This window comes from Hyla sarda, chromosome 7, assembly GCF_029499605.1.
Source record: "Hyla sarda isolate aHylSar1 chromosome 7, aHylSar1.hap1, whole genome shotgun sequence".
NCBI lineage: Eukaryota > Metazoa > Chordata > Amphibia > Anura > Hylidae > Hyla > Hyla sarda.
The window spans coordinates 125,838,243-125,855,702 of NC_079195.1; the positions used below are offsets into that span (position 1 = coordinate 125,838,243).

The 17,460-nt window shown below is 38.9% G+C and overlaps 1 protein-coding gene across 1 annotated transcript in view; it reads left to right on the forward strand.

Moving 5' to 3' along the window:
- Nucleotides 1-17,460, forward strand: part of LOC130282440 (collagen alpha-1(XIII) chain-like) — a 191,643-nt gene that overhangs the window by 161,916 nt on the left and 12,267 nt on the right. The window contains exons 30-33 of the mRNA XM_056530694.1: nucleotides 1,443-1,523; nucleotides 7,041-7,094; nucleotides 11,225-11,278; nucleotides 12,118-12,144. Coding sequence (XP_056386669.1) covers nucleotides 1,443-1,523; nucleotides 7,041-7,094; nucleotides 11,225-11,278; nucleotides 12,118-12,144 — 216 coding nt within the window. The remainder of the gene's footprint in view (nucleotides 1-1,442; nucleotides 1,524-7,040; nucleotides 7,095-11,224; nucleotides 11,279-12,117; nucleotides 12,145-17,460) is intronic.

Below are 17,460 nucleotides of genomic sequence, written 5' to 3' on the forward strand. Positions count from 1 at the left end.
CGCCAAAATGGGATGTGTCCATAAGGTGTTAAACATATAGTTGTATTAGAGCTTTAGTAATATTTCTATTGTTTTTTATTTTTAGATTTCTTTCATACAGACCTTTGTAAACAGATACTAACACAAACAAATATATATATATATATATATATATATATATATATATATATATACATATATATCTTACCCTAACCTGAACCACCTAGTTCCACTCCTACTGTCTTAAGTTTTATATTTCTAGATTTTGGATATATCCTAGCAGTATATTTTAAAACGTTGACATTTTTCAACTTGCCAAATATTTTTATTGCATAACCTGTGTACCTCAGTACACCTTCTGAGAGCTAGAGTCTCATAAGCAGTATAAGGCTGGGTTCACATCACGTTTTTCCCTATACGGGACCGCATACGGCTGGGGGGTAGCTAAAAACTTGCGCTCCCGTATCCCTGCCGTATGCGGTCCCGTATGTAATTAATTTCAATAAGCCGACCTGAGTGAAACGGTCGGCTCATTTATCCCCTTATTCTACCGGACCTAAAACCGTAGTCAACCACGGTAGTCAAGAGGCAACAGAGAGCAATCTATCTGGGTTAAATTTGCGGCAGATACCACAAAGTTACAATAACACAGTTAGAACAGTCACCATACACATTTCTAGAGCTTTCTGTGCAACAAATTGCAAATACTCATTTAACCTTTCAGTTTAAGTCTGCACTTAAAGGGGTACTCCGCCCGTAGACATCTTATCCCCTATCTAAAGGATAGGGGATAAGATGTCTGATTGCAAGGGTGCCGCCACTGGGGACCCCTGTGATCTCTCCTGCAGCACCCCCGTTTATGAGCTGCAGGGAGCGAAGATCGATCTGTGGCTCATGACAGGAAATACAAGGGCCAGGGTATCGTGATGTCACGGCTCCACCCTCTCATGACATCGCCTCAATGGAAGCATATGGGATAGGCTGCATTGAGCGGGCGGGGCGTGACATCATGAACGGGGGTGCTGCAGGAGAGATTGCAGGGGTCCCCAGCTGCGGGACCCCCGTAATCAGACATCTTATCCCCTATCCTTTAGATAGGGAATAAGATGTCTAGGGGCAGAGTACCCCTTTAAGTGCAAACTTAAACTGAAAGGTTAAATGAGTATTTGCAGTTTGTTGCACAAAAAGCTTTAGAAATGTGTATGGTGACTGTTGTAACTGTGTCATTGTAACTTTGTGGTATCTGCCGTGAATGTAACCCAGATAGATTGTTATCTGTTGACTCTAACACATTACATAGATGTAACATAAGTGTGATCATAAACAATTATTTATAGTAAAAATATTTATTTATCTGATGCATATTATCACTTCATTTGCATTTTGCAAGATTACTGCTCATTTCTTGTATTGACAAAAAAAAAAAGCCTTGGTCTGCTCTCATACAATTCTGTTATCTGCAGGGTGAAGCAGGAGAAAGTGGTATGAAAGGGGAGAAGGGCAGCCAGGGAGAGAAAGGAGACAAAGGACCTTTGGGTTTACCAGTAAGTAAATATGATATGCATGAATTTGTGTTTAAGCCTTAGCCAAAGGCATTTGGATGCATCTACCAGTTCCATGTGTACTAGCAGATTCCATTATGATATTTGATTAATAGATTGCTACCTGCCCCTATGCCCAATGCTGTGTTTACATCTAAGGAGCCTAAAGGGAACATTTTGCCTATTGACTCTGCCCATTGGTGGCCACATATTAAGTTATATTTGGCTTTTAAGGAGTTGTACAGCCGAAATGCTTTATCATCACGTACACTTTGACTTTATTCACAAGAGGGTCTTGGGAACTCCTGTGATTATGATCAGCAGGAGGTTCTGGTGGTGGGACCCTCAGAACAACCCTCACACATTTATTACCTATCCCTTAAAGGTAAACGTTTTTGTCCAAAATAAGCCAGAACATTGGGGTACCTTTTATGATATAGCATTCTTTGTGTTCTTCCTTTTTTCCATACCCCAGTGTTTTAATGCTTACAAATCCACTTCTACTCTAAAGGAGAGAAACAGAGTTTGACTTTTTGAGTGTGACAATGTATTATGCTAGTATTAAGCATGATTTAGTACAGAGAAATTGTTGTGGTTTAACCTCTAACTTCGCATTATGGTTATATGGCATGCCATCCACATGCTTTTTTTCACTAAATATAATAATCCTGGTGGAATTTTTTTCTTTTTTTCCCCCTTATAGATGAACATTTTATGTCCTTCATTCCCTTGGCTTGTCTGCTTCTAAATAGTTGCCATAGTATTAAAACAATATTGGCAATATTTGTAAGTCCCAGAGAGAAAGAATGGAACAGTGGTACACACTGCTGCTTAATTCACTTGGGGGACCATTGACCTCTGTTTTCGTGATTGGTAGGGGGCCCAGCAGTTGGACCCCCACTGATCATTAATCACATGATGAATTCTGTTCAAATTCCCTGAACTGTGTTAAGCCAACATACCATATATTACAAATGAGAAAGTTGTTATTGGTGGGGTTTCCAGCATTTGAGACCACCATCATTTTCTAGTGTAAGGCTTCCAAATCACTTCAGGTTTAGCCCCTGTGAGATTCTTCAGGTTTTACTGTGGATGAGGGTGTTTTCTGTCACTGGGGGTACACAAATAAGATTGGGGAACCTTATTTTAATGAACTCAACTGTTTTAGATTGTTTACAAATAAACTGTTATAGAACGGTAAGGCTGCTCTTACATGGTTTTGTTTTGCTACAGTTTTGCCAAAACCAGGTGTGGATCTTATGAATTCGATAATATGAAGAACAGATGCTTCTTCTATTCTTCTATTAATTTCCACTCCACCCAAGGAATGGATTCAAAAAGCACAGAAGTAGCATCTGTTCTTTATATTAACTAATTTATAAGATCCACACCTGGTTTAAAACTGTACAGAAAAACTTCTACAAAACTGAATTATGTAAGAGATCCAAAGTAAGAGTTTGCTACTTTGTTTCTCTCTTTATTACTTTGGAGACTTTATATGTATTTAGGTTTAACCATTATTTTTATTAACATTTCAGATGAAAGTGTCCAACACCCATTGGACTTTAATAGCTTAATTTGAAGCTCCAGTAAAACATATTACCCCATTAATCGTGTTTCCAAAGTACTCTGCATACCATACAGTAAGTCCTTAACATCACAGGCTATAAAAAAATTGATGCATATGGACCAAAATGATTCCACTATTTCTGACATAATTTCCTGCCCTCACAGACAAATTTCCTTTGCTTTTTGGTCCAAATGCAACTGGGAGCAGCAAAAAGGAGTGTTCTCAGTATTACCAGCAGGAAGTCTGTATGGTAATGCTTTAATACCTGCAGATGAATGAGTTATATCAAAGTGGGGAGTATTGTTGTGTCAAACTTCCTTATACAATCCAGTAGCATGCAGCTGTGTTGGGTTGCCTGTGGTGTTAAGTTGCTAGAGTACCTTGGAAACTTTGAAGGTATATGGGGGAAAAAGTTAAATAATAGTCCTGGTATACTATATACTAAGTTACTTTACTAGATTGTTTACCCATTTACAAAAAGGTTCTACACAGGCCAAATGCAAAGATGCTTGAAAATGTACCACATCCTTACTTATTTATTGAAGATGTGATGGTACAGTATAATTGTATATAGTAAAACTATAAGATGTCTATGTGCTGTAACAACACGCATCACTTATAACCTGTGTCCTTTGTTGTCCCTTAAGGGAATATAAGTGTATGTATGTTTTCAGTTGCTGCTTCACTCACTTTCCCCTCCCTGGTTGTTTTCCTCTTCATTCTCCTGCCCATTCCATGTACATTTACATTCTGCCCTGCTGTCCAGGGTGCCTCAGGTTTAGACGGCAGAATTGGTCCACCGGTGAGTCCTAACTCCATTAAACTAACCTACCTTTCCTTTCACCTTGCCTTGCCCCATCTGCTCTTAAATGCAGCCTCTTCACTATCATATGGCTCCCCCCAACCTACAAGCAACATAAAAACTCAGTATAATTTGCATTTCATTTTCTTGTGACAGGTTTCTAGAAGTTTCCTTAAAATCTGTAGAATATTCCCCTCAAAGGGAACCTGGCATGATAAACACAGTTATAAAGCACGAGCAGCTGAGCAGTTTTTATAATAAACGTATACTAAGATTTATCAAAACCTTTATACTCATGTTTGGGCTTATGAGTCAAGTGGGTGGTCTTATCAGTGATTGACAGTCTTCCCTGTATACATGTCCATATAGTGTCAGCTGTTGATCAATAAGTAGAACTACCCACTGGATTCTGAGTTTACTCCTAAACTCAGAATGATTGGAAATAAAATGAAAAGAAAATTACTGATTTTACAAAAGCTTATTCATATATATCAATCGGCTCAGCTCCTATTGCTCCATAACTTGCTGTTCATCGATCAGACTACATGTTTAATGTGACAGGCTCCCTTTAAGCATTGAAACATACATACCATTTGATATATTAGCAAGCAAATGGATCCAAGTATGGTTTTGACATGAAAATATTAATAATCAGAAGTACAATCTGAAGCTGTCTATTGTGAAGTCTCACAGAAATATAGAATTATTTTTGGATATTTCTTAGCTACTTGCTGTTATATTCCCCATGAATCTGGAAAGCAGGTATTTGTCGACAACCTTATTTTAATAGAGCACTTATTGGTGTGGACTCAGATTTCCCAATAAGATAAAGAATGTTAAATCAATATTATTCATGATAATCCTTAAAGGGTGTATTCCGGTGGAAAACTTTTTTTTTTTTTTTTTTTTAATGAACTGGTGCCAGAATGCTAAACAGATTTGTAATTTACTTCTATTAATAAATCTCAATCCTTTCAGTACTTAGCATCTGTATGCTACAGAGGAAACTCATTTTTGTATTTTTATTTCATTTGTTTGTCTTGTCCACAGTGCTCTCTGCTGACACCTCTGTCCGTGCCAGGAACTGTCCAGAGCAGCATAGGTTTGCTATGGGGATTTTCTCCTGCTCTGGACAGTTCCTGATACAGGCGTCATGTGTCAGCAGAGAGCACTGTATACAAGACAAAAAAGAAATTCAAAAAGAAAATAATTTCCTCTGTAGCATACAGCTGCTAATAAGTACTGGAAGGGTAAAGATTTTTTAATAGAAGTAATATACAAGTCTATTTAACTTTCTGGCACCAGTTGATTTAAAAAAAAAATTCCACCGGAGTACCCCTTTTAACTCTTATTTAAACAATCATTTAAAGGCTACGGAAACCTTTCAATAACATTTTTTGTTATTGCACACATAGTATTTTGATCAGTTTTATTAAAATTTTCAGCATGGATATCCCACAAAAATGCTTCTGAAAGATATTCATATCCTTTAAAAATATTGCTCAGGTTTTCTCATGCAGCCTTCACATATCCACATACATTGCAGGCTACTCTGTTTCATTCAAAATGAAATCCATGAGAGGATATGCTTGATGACTTGGTCTCCAGCATCTTCCCTTTCCTGAATGATCTTCTAAGTTGAATTATGACCAGATCAAAGATCAGATGATCAGACTGCACTTTTGGCAGATTTTACTCTGAATGAGACGCAGCAGACTAAATTTAATGTAAAAACATGTAGACTGTAGAACAGAATCTAAGCATAATTTTTAATAAAGACATATAATAAAAGTATTTCTTGCAATAAAAATGTGCATTCAAAGGTGTTCATAGCCTTTAAATGGCCACTCCTGGCCAATTGCAATAAAAGTAATTATATGAAAGATAGTTTTAACTATCAGTAAAAAAAGTGGCAGTTATAGCTTATTATGTCCATTTATAACTAGTCTTAACCTGAAATTGTTGAATTAATATAAAAACTTTTACTATACTTCCATGCACCTCATTCTATACAAACCTTAGCACATATCCTTTCCCAGTTATCTTTAAATAAATAAATGATTTGGAACAGGAACAGGCCTTCACTTATCTTTTACATTTGGCTGTATCCCCTGTTTGTATTTAGGACATATTAGAGAAAGCTGTGTTCTGGTGGGAAAACTGAGGCACATTTAACATTAGATGCCCCAATGATACTGTGTCCTATAGGTAATATCTATTTTGAAAAAGGTGACTTGTATGAAACCCAGTATGGAAAAGAATAGTTGTGTTAAGGTGTTTAAATTACAATTGTGGGGTGTGTGGCAACAGTGGGTTGCCCATGTGGTAGTGTGGCCGTGCGGTCTAAGGCGCTGGATTAAGGCTCCAGTCTCTTCGGGGGTGTGGGATCGTATCCCACCATTGTCATAAATTACAGTTGTAACACAATTTGACGCAGTGTTGTCGTTCTTGACAATTGTTTCATTTTATTCACTGGACCAAGTTGTTTCTAATGTTTTGACTAATATTTCCAATATGGTAAAATGGTTTTAGGAATTAGTGTCTTGTGCTGAGGGTTTGAGATGGCAACTGAATAAAAAAAAAAAAAAAAGCTCTATCTGGCAATATTAAGTTTTGACCATGGATTGGTATCTTAAGTGTCTTTAGTATGAGGGGAATCATTGTGGAAAGTGAAAACCAAACTATGTGGCCTGACCTTTCGATCTGTACGAATGCATCCATTTCTGCAGCATGGTGATAAATAAATTGCATGCTAAGCTATCTTCTTGAAATGATGCAAATCCCTTTCCCTTTTTTTTTCATTATTTATTTTATTTGTATAAGTGACAATGCTTAAATATGTAACTAAACCTAAATGTCTTCATGAAGTTACTATTTTCAGCTTTGAGTTAGGATGACAGTACAGACGTATATGTAACGGTCATCATGATATATTTAGGTGAAATGCTGATATGTTAAGTCTCACTTGTATAGACTTTCTTTGGAGTTTTTTAAAAGTCGCTTAGACTCAGTGCTGAAAATTGTAACCAGCCGAAGATAACTTAAGATTGCCTGCCGAAATGGACCTTGCTTCTACTTGCTTGTTTCCCAACTGCCAAGACCTAAATGACGACAACATGATAATAAGTCATTTTTCTTTGTGTAATAGGGAACCCCCGGACCAATTGGTGTTCCAGGACCAGCAGGACCAAAAGGAGAAAGGGTAAACATATTTTAATGTTGATAATAAAATACATATCTAGGATGTGAAGCTAGAAGGTGCTGAAAAATATTTGAAATGTAGAGTTGAAAAGGACTCCCATCACTTTCTTACACAAATCTAAGAGAACTGACTTCTGTTTAGCTTTAAAATAAAACAACCTGGTAGTCTCACAGGACACTGGCCCTAGTTTTGTAGCCCCATCTATTCTCTAGTGGCAAATTTAACATTGATAGAGGTGTTATGTTTTGTTTAAAAAAAATATTAAATGGAGAAATACTAACAGACAACTCGACAAAGTGCGTCAAAAGACCCACAGGTTATGGATATAGGAATGAAGAGTTACAGTGCACAGAATTAAGAGTTATAGTATCACTGTAAAGTCTTATGAAAAGAAAAAACATACTATTAAGGTAATATTAAAGTACTGCAAAGTTAGGGAAAGTAAGGACACAAAAAATACGGGAATGTAACAGTACACAGTGAGGATTGTGAGCGGGAAATAGATAAAAGATACGAGAACCTTATTTGGGGTCTTTTACTTGGTTTCTTTTAGTTGGTGTCTCCAAAAGTTACAATTTTTTTTAAATATTTGGATAAATGTGCATTGTCCAATGGCCAATTTGTGCTAGTCTATATATTTTGGCATACGTATCAAGCCATTGTAACTTGGTGGAGAGGGGTGGTGTGAGTGGGATTGTTTTCAGTGGACAGGGATTAGTAAATCTGTTTTCAGTGGACAGGGATTAGTTCCATTAGCTGCCTGATAATACGGGAGTAAGGTGATTTAATTGGGCAGATGTTTGATATTTCGGAGCAGATGTCCTCCCAATATTGCTTAGTTTAAGGTAAAGCCTCCAGGTGTGATCGATCCAAAATAACAGTTGCATTGCCAGCATGATAAGCTAATATTTCAAAAATTTAGCTGAAGCACTGAAGAAGTGTTTTACCACCTAGTGAGAAGTTTATAAAAGTTTTTGTGGTTTTTAAAGCACATAGAGATATTTGTAGTAATAGATACGATACTCATGTTCCTTATGGATGCCAGTTCTCATGAGACAGAATATCTGGTCCACACATATCCTGCTTTACTGCAGCACTCAAACTGCACTTTTGCTGTCTGCTTTTCCTCTGAAGTTGGAAATAAAGCATTTTACTTCAACTCCCATACAATTTGGTTTAGCTTGTGATACCAACTACAGGTGTGTCTACTTTTCCTTCAGTTAAAGTTATCTGACAGCAGGGGACAAAGGGGATATGATAGAAACTTTTAAATACATAAAAGGAATCAACTTGGTAAAGGAGGAGAGCATATTTAATACAAGAAAAACTACCACAAGGGGACATAGTTTTAAATTAGAGGGCAAAGCTTTTTTACAGTGATAACAGGAAGTATTACTTTACTGAGAGAATAGTGGATGCATGGAATAACCTTCCTGCAGAAGTGGTGTCTGCAAATACAGTGGGGAGAAAGAATGCATGGGATAGGCATAAGGCTATCCTTCATATAAGGTAGGGACAAAAACTATTGACAGTATTTAGAATTTTTGGCAGACTAGATTGGCCAAATGGTTCTTATCTACCGACACATTCTATGTTCCTATGTAACACAGCCCCTAATAAATATACACAAACTCCCTTAGCAGTTATGTAGCTTGCACAGTAAGATTTTACAGCACAGAGCAGCTATGTCAATACTGAGGGAGCTTATGCATTTTTTTTTAATAAGGGGTGTTCTTACTGGACATGCTGGGTAGGCATAGCAGAGCACTTAGGCACTTGGGAATAACACCCCATGCACCAAATATACTCATTTGCATATTCTTATTTTTGTCCATATCTCCTAAACAGGGCAGTAAAAGTGTGACCAACACCACCAGCACTATTAATCAGTACCAGTAGGTTAGTGTGGGCAACCCTGCTGTCAGATTACCTTTAATCCCTTCCTGATCCATGACATACATGTTTGTCAAGGGGCGGATAATGGAGTATGGCGCGGGCTTGGGACTTGGGTCTGCCCCATAACCGACAGATGCCTGATAGCAGGTGACATCTGCCTATACTGACATGGCATTGGAGCGGTGCTCGCATCATACTCTGCAGGTCCCGGCTGCTATCAGAAGCTGGGGACCCACCGGTAATGGCCGACATCTGCGATTGCGTGGACGTCCGCCATTAACCCCTCAGATGCCGTGATCAATACAGATCACTGCATTTGCGGCAATGCGCATGTTAAAATAGATGATCGGATCGCCCGCAGCTCTGCCGCGGGGATCCGATCATCTGTAATGGCAGCTGGAGGTCCCCTCACCTGCCTCTGGCCGTCTCCCGGCATCTTCTGCTCTGGTCTGAGCTTGCTGAGATAGCCGATAACACTGATCAGTGCTATGCCCTATGCATAGCACTGAACAGTATTAGCAATCAACTGATTGCTATTGATAGTGCCCCATGGGGACATAAAAAGTTGAAAAAAAGTTGAAAAATTTAAAAATAAAAAAAAAGTGAAAAATCCCCTCCCCCAATAAAAACGAAAATCGTTCCTTTTTCCCATTTCCCCCCAAAAAAGGGTAAACAAATTTTTGTAAACGATCGCCTCTTGTGTAAATGTCTGAGCTATCAAAATATAAACTTTTAGATCACTTTTTATATATTTTTTTTAAATAAAATGTGACAAAAAAGCAGCATTTTTGGAAATGTTTTAATTTTTAACATCTACGCCGTTCACTGTACGGGATGTACAGTGAACAGCGTAAACGTAAAAAATAAAAAAAATTCCAAAAATGCAGCTTTTTTGTCACATTTTAGTTTAATTTTTTTTATAAAAAGTGATCTATAAGTTTTATATATGTAAATGTTTTATCAATTAAAAGCACAGATGATGGTGCAAAAAAGGATAAATATACAGAAAAATGAAAAAGTTAAAAGAGGGCAATTTTATATTACTGATTTTGTACAAAAAGTTTGAGATTTTTTTAAGCGGTACAAAAATAGAAAAGTATCTAGCCATAGGTATCATTTTAATTTTATTGACCCACAGAATAAAGAACAAATGTCATTTTTTACCGTAAAGTGTACAGTGTGAAAACGAAACCCTCCAAAGTGTGCAAAATTGTGGTTTTCATTTAAATTTCCTCCCTAAAAAAATTATCCTTTGGGTTCGCCATACATTTTTGGGTAAAATGAGGGGTTTCATTACAAAGTACAATTGGTCATGCAAAAGACAAGCCCTTTTATGGGTCTGTAGATGGAAATATGAAAGAGTTATGGATTATAGAAGGCGAGGAGGAAAAAACGAAAACGCAAAAATAAAATTGGCCTGGTCCATAAGGTCAAAATGGACTTGGTCCTTAAGGGGTTAAAATTGGCTACCAAGAGGGGCCAAATAAGTGTAAAAAAAAGAATAAGATTACTAATCCCTGTACTAATCCCACTCCCCCTCTCCACTAAATTACAATGTCTTGATAAATTGCCAAAATATATAGACTAGTACAAATTGGCTATTGGGCAACGCACATCACATCCGAGAATACATTTAAGAAAAAGTGATCAAAAGTTCAGAACTACACAAAACCGCTAAAAACCACAGCTCATTGCACAAAAAATGAGCCATCATAAAGATCCCTAGGTGGAAAGATAAAAACATTTTATGGGGGTCAGAACATGGCAATGAACAGGTTTTTTATTTTTTTATTTATTTTTTTAAACTCGCTGTCAGTGGAAAAATTTTAAAAAATGATGGGTCTTAGAAAGTGAAGAGAAAGAAATCATAAGCCATAAAATCAAAATTTGAGGGTTTTCAGTCAAGGGCTTTATTTTTATTACTTAAATTTACCACAATATCAGGACCCTTAACAGGCTGCAGTTCACACCACTGAGGCCACTTATAAACACATAAAGGCATCAAGAATTATTGGGCAAATAAAATCTGATCTACAGACTTTGCTATCTAGTCCACCCAACTAATGATGCATTTAGCATCCACCCAGCTATCTTACTTATACCAATGCAAACATTTTAATCTGGTTACAATTATTCAATTGTTCCATTGTAGGAATGTAGGAGGATTATATCAGGGCAGCTGTATTTATATTATTTTTTGATAGTAAAAAATTTTTCATAACATGGTTTTACAGGGCAATAAAGGAGATCCTGGTGTTGCAGGACCAACTGGACCAGTGGGGCCACCTGTACGTATTCGTCAGAAGGATATATATGTATGGATTACATAAATGTTTTCTTGTTTACAGTCCGTCTCTGTAGCCTTTTTTTTAGAGTGTGAATTAAACCTTAGGCGACCTAGTGTCAGCAGCTTGATAAGATATCCCATTGGTATAACATTTAAGTGGGGTCAGAGCCTTACTTTTAACCATTTAAGAAAAAAAAATCCCTTAAAGGGGTAGTCCAGTGGTGAAAAATGTATCCCCTATCCTAAGGATAGGGGATAAGTTTGAGATTGCGGGGGGTCCGACCGCTGGGGCCCCCTGCGATCTCTCTGTACAGGGGCCAGGCTCCCCGACAAGATAGCGGGTGTCGACCCCCGCACGAAGCGGCGGCCGACACGCCCCCTCAATACATCTAAATGGCAGAGCCGGAGATTGCCGAAGGCAGCGCTTCGGGTCTGCCATAGAGTTGTATTGAGGGGGCGTGTCAGCCGCCGCTTTGTGCGGAGGTCGACACGCCCCCTTCCCACGGGCTGTCGGGGCCCCGTACAGAAGATCGCGGGGGGCCCCAGCAGTCGGACCCCCGCGATCTGCAACTTATCCCCTATCCTTAGGATAGGGGATAAGTTGTTCACCACTGGACTACTCCTTTAATTTGTAAGATAATATGTAGTAGTATAGCTTACAACATGTAAGTGATCTACAGCAGACTCAAGGTCCAGTTTCCAGCTTGTATGGTGAACGGGTATATTGATGATTTATTTATGTTTCTTAGGTGAGAAAGTTCTAAGAATTTGTGTCAAAAATGTTAAAAAGAACTGACATTGTTTGTATATCAGTGGAAATCTAAATACTTGTTTTTGCAGGGACCACCTGGTGAGAAGGGAAACCGGGTAAGAATGTTTTACTTTTAAATGACTTTAATCTATTACTAATGCCCTCTTAATAAGGTGGAATGATTGTGATTGACATAACCTGAGACATAAAGAACATTCACTTACATACAATTACACAAAATTATAAATATAAATGAATACAGGCTTTGTAGGCTTGTAATAGACGTAAGATGAACCATACTGCAAAGCAACCTGCTTTTTTCTCTCAAGTTATAACTGCACCCCATGCATTGTTATGATAGCATGCTTATTACGTTTCTACACTGTACTATTAGCAGGACTTGCCTTTCATTCACCAGTCTTAAATTGATGTGAGTTGGAGTAAGATGCACGAAACGTAAGAGGTGCACAACTCTTAATAAACTTGGCACATCTTGGGCTGTTCTAATGACTGCTATAAACAGGCATAGAGTTGTGCTATAATTGGTGGTAACTGCTGTCATAATACAAAATCTCAGACCATTGGTGGCCCTATACCCTTTCAGTTTGCCCTGCCTACTTTTCTTGACGTTTTGTCAAGTGGTGAGAAGCAAAGTCACAATTGTTTGTGCAAATAGTGCGTACAGCAAAACTTGTGACTTTTTCCCCCAGTGTGTTTGGGATGCACTGCAAATCTGTTTGCTTACCGTATATCCTCATTGTATCATTTGCATGTTTATTGGATAGAACAATCTGCCAGCTATCTTGAAGCATGTTTCATATGTTAGCGTACAACCAGAGTGCATTTTATTGCAATCATTCCACCTTAAATTAATTGAAGGAAAGCTGTCATCAGGATTGTTATATAATAAACACAAGTGTCACTGTCCCCATAGGGGGTGTAGAGGTAGCAGTCACTGCCAGGCCCTGGTGCGGAAGTACCTTCTGTCATTTTAATGGTTTATCCACATTTTATTATATATGTTATCCACAATATAACAAGAAATAAACCACCTTGCACTGCTTCCAGATCTATCTAATGTAAAGCCTATAATATAGATAGAACTTACCAACACTAGATCACACACACCCTATAATCGGCATCTTGTGAAAGTGCATGCAGCATCCAAAGGATGAGTTAAATACTGTATGCCAGCAATGTGGTGTGCAGGGAACAGGAGCAGGCACACCACACGCTGCAGCATGAGATAGTTATTGGTAGATCAAGAAGCTATTAAACATCTTTTATACATTTTTTTACATCAGTATTATAAATAGCACTTGGTAATTGGGGAGCCCTGTTACAGCATCTGTACTGTGGCCCTGGAGTTTCCTAACGCACCTCTGATAATATCCATGTTTTATAGAAATACTTCTTGAAAGAAAATAAAAATATAATGCAGACATCATGGAGGGCAGATCCTGCCACAGAACTCTCTTTATGAACCAAAATAGAAAGTGTCTAAGTAAAGTGTCTTTTACCCCAGTGTACTCAGCCCATCCAGACATGACTACCGTATATACTTGAGTATAAGCCGAGTTTTTCAGCACGATTTTTCGTGCTGAAAACACCCCCCCTTGGCTAATATTCGAGTGAACTATCCGCCTGTCAATCCCTTCTAGTAGTCTTCAACCTGCGGACCTCCAGATATTGCAAAACTACAACTCCCAGCATGCCCGGATAGCCATCAGCTGCCCGGGCATGCTGGGAGTTGTAGTTTTGAAACATCTGGAGGTCCGCAGGTTGAAGACCACTGCCGGGCCTTCGTCATCATCCAGACCCCCCCTTTAGGTTTCTACTCACCTCCCCTCGGTGGGAAGGAAGGGTGAGCTGGTCCGGGCCATCTATGCTGCAGGGACCGTCCGGTGGGGAGGATTAGTCGTTCCGGGCTGTCTATTTTCACCGGGAGGCCCTCTTCTCTCTGCTCCGGGCCCGGCCCCGGACTAGTGACGTTGCCTTGACGACGACGCACAGGGACGTTCATGCGCAGGGACATCCCTGTGCGTCGTCGCCAAGGCAACGTCACTAGTACGGGACCGGGACCGGACCGGAGAAGAGGGCCTCCCGGTGAAAATGGACAGCCTGGAACGACTAACCCTCCCCACCGGACGGTCCCTGCAGCATAGATGGCCCGGACCAGCTCACCCTTCCTTCCCACCAAGGGGAGGTGAGTAGAAAACTAAAGGGGGGTCTGGATGATGATGAAGGCTGCAGTGGTCTTCAACCTGCGGACCTCCAGATGTTTCAAAACTACAACTCCCAGCATGCCCGAACAGCCGATGGCTGTCCGGGCATGCTGGGAGTTGTAGTTTTGCAACATCTGGAGGTCCGCAGGTTGAAGACCACTGATGAAGGGATTGACAGGCGGTGATGATGAAGGGGGGGTGGATGATGACGAGGGGGATGATGACAGGGTGATGATGACAGGGTGATGATGATGGGGTGATAATGACAGGGTGATGATGACAGGGTGTTAATGACCGGGGGCTGGATGATGACAGGGGGGATGATGACATGGGGGGATGATGTATTTCCAACCCTAGGCTTATAGTCAAATCAATAACTTTTCCTGGGTTTTTGGGGGGAAATTAGGGGCCTCGGCTTATATTCCGGTCGGCTTATACTCAAGTATATACGGTATCTTGTGTAATGACAAAGGTTTCTGACATTTACCCTGCGACAATCTATACAATCACATTTGTTTCCAATATAACATAAACATCTTCATGGCAGCTTTCCTACGGACTATATTAAGCTCTTTTATATTATCTTTCATGTTCTGTATTGTCTACTGAACACAAATAAAACTTTCTTTGCACTTTTCATTTGGTTTCCTGTTATATTGCATAACAGAAATGAATTCTGATTTACCAATTTTACAATGTTCCATTATTCTAGACAGCAGGATAACATGTAAGGTCAGACAAGGAATATGCTGTATAATGGGACCATCTCTAAATTTTAATAAATACCTTACTGAACAAAAGCCTTGGTAATATTGGGGTCTAAAACAGCCACATAGTGGGGTTACTGGAGACACCAAATGAAATGTGCTTACTCTGCTCTTGTGTAGTCTTACCTTTTCTTTATTTTATTTTGTGTGTATTTCCTTTGCTTTCCACAGGTTCACCTTTGTCCCCTTTATCCTTTTCCTTAAAGGGGTTATCCAGGAAAAAAACATTTTCATATATATCAACTGGCTCCAGAAAGTTAAACAGATTTGTAAATTACTTCTATTAAAAAATATTAATCCTTTCAGTACTTATGTGCTGCTGAAGTTGAGTTGTTCTTTTCTGTCTAAGTGCTCTCTGATTACACCTGTCTCGGGAACTGTCCAGAGTAGAAGCAAATCCCCATAGAAAACCTCTTCTATTCTGTGCAGTTCCTGAGGCAAGCAGAGATGTCAGCAGAGAGCACTGTTGCCAGACAGAAAAGAACAACTCAACTTCAGCAGCTGATAATTATTGGAAGGATTAAGATTTTTTTATAGAAATAATTTACAAATCTGTTTAACTTTCTAGAGCCAGTTGATATAAAAAAAAAAGTTTTTTCCTGGAATACCCCTTTAACTTGTGCCTTTTTACCTGGGTCTTTCCTCCAACCTCCTCTGTAGCCTTTTCCATTTTTCTCCTGGATTATCCTTTCTTTGTTGAAGTGTCCTCTCCTTGGTTTTAATTCCCCTGCTTTTCACATCTTCTATTCATTCTGTAAACCCACACGCTCCTCTGCCTCACTGTAATTGCTTAATCATATCCTCTAATGTTCTAATCTGCATTAGACATTGAAGCTTCCCCCACAACATAAGAAACACAAAAAATAAAATAAAAAGTTTTCCGTTCCTCCTAATAGCTAAATACTGTACATGAAATATGCAAATAGTATCTATAATTTTCTTATGACCACTAAAATATCATCATTTGTTGTCTGATTTAGACTCTTTGTATCCATCACAAGAGCAGCATATTGATTCATCTGCTCTGAATAAAATCTAGAAAATGTAGTTTCTACTACTACTCTGAACATGCTATGTGGCCTTTCCATATCACATAAAGGGGTACTCCCCTGGAAAACATTTTTTTTTTTTTAAATCATCTGGTACCAGAAAGTTAAACAGATTTGTAAATTACTTATATTTAAAAATTTTAATCCTTCCAGTACTTATCAGCTGCTATATGCTCCACAGAAAGTTATTTTCTTCTTGAATTTCCTTTCTATCTGACCACAGTTCTCTCTGCTGACACCTATGTCTGCACAGTTCCTAAAATGGACAGAGGTGTCAGCAGAGAGCACAGAGGTCAGACAGAAAAGAAATTCAAAAAGAAGAACTTCCTCTGGAACATACAACAGCGGATAAGTACGGGAAGGGTTAAGATTTTTAAATAGAAGTAATTTGCAAATCTGTTTAACTTTCTGGCACCAGTTGATTAAAAAAATTATGTTTTCCAGTGGAGTACCCCTTTAATGTCATTTATATGTATTGCCTTATTCCCTATGAATCTATGAGGAAAAAAACTCAGTTTGTCCCCAAAAACAGTCCTAATATAAAGTGTCAGGGTATGTTCACATGCTAGTAAAATGTACGGAACGTCCACCCGGAAAACACGGATGAATATTTGGAACATTTGAAAGTTCCAGCAGTCACTGGGAATGCTCAGAAATGCTCCATCTGATAAGACAAGTCTATTCTTTTTGCGGACGCTGGAATCAAGATTTCCATGGCAGGTGCATCTGCCACGGAAATTCCACCGTGTGCCCAGTGCAGCAGAATCCCATTGAAATCAATAGGACTCTGCTGCAGCGGAATGTCTGTGCAGAATTCCGCATACAGACATTCCGCTGTGTGAACATAACCTAACATATTTTACCTTTTATAGTTTCACAACAGATTTTTACTAAAATGAGAACTTTACCATTAATCCTCCCAGTGTGTATAAATGATAGTTTAGTATTTGTAATTATAATAGAATATTGCAAAACACTTTGTAACTGGTAATGTTCTGAACTCTAGGACTCCCACCCATCTTAAAAAAGAAGGAGCGACAGTACAATGTGCAGGAAGCTGCATTTGTGTTGGAGCTGCACAACAGCTGGATGTGCTGCTGTTAAAAAAAAAAATAATAATAATAATAATAATAAACTTCTAATATAAAAAATAAATAAAAATACTGCGAACAGCCTAGAGCACAGAATAAGCAGCAATTTCTCAGGACTGGCATGGGTGCCAGAGGTTAGACCCCCCCCCCCCCCCCCACTACTTTAAGTTAGCCTGGGTGTGTCAGGGTGCCCTAATAATAAAATAAAGGGAATCTGTCAGTTCTATATCATGCTCAGAGTGTCAAGGAGGCTGTGCTGAGTTAGAGCATGTTTGCTTTCTCCCTTCCCCACCTCTCCCT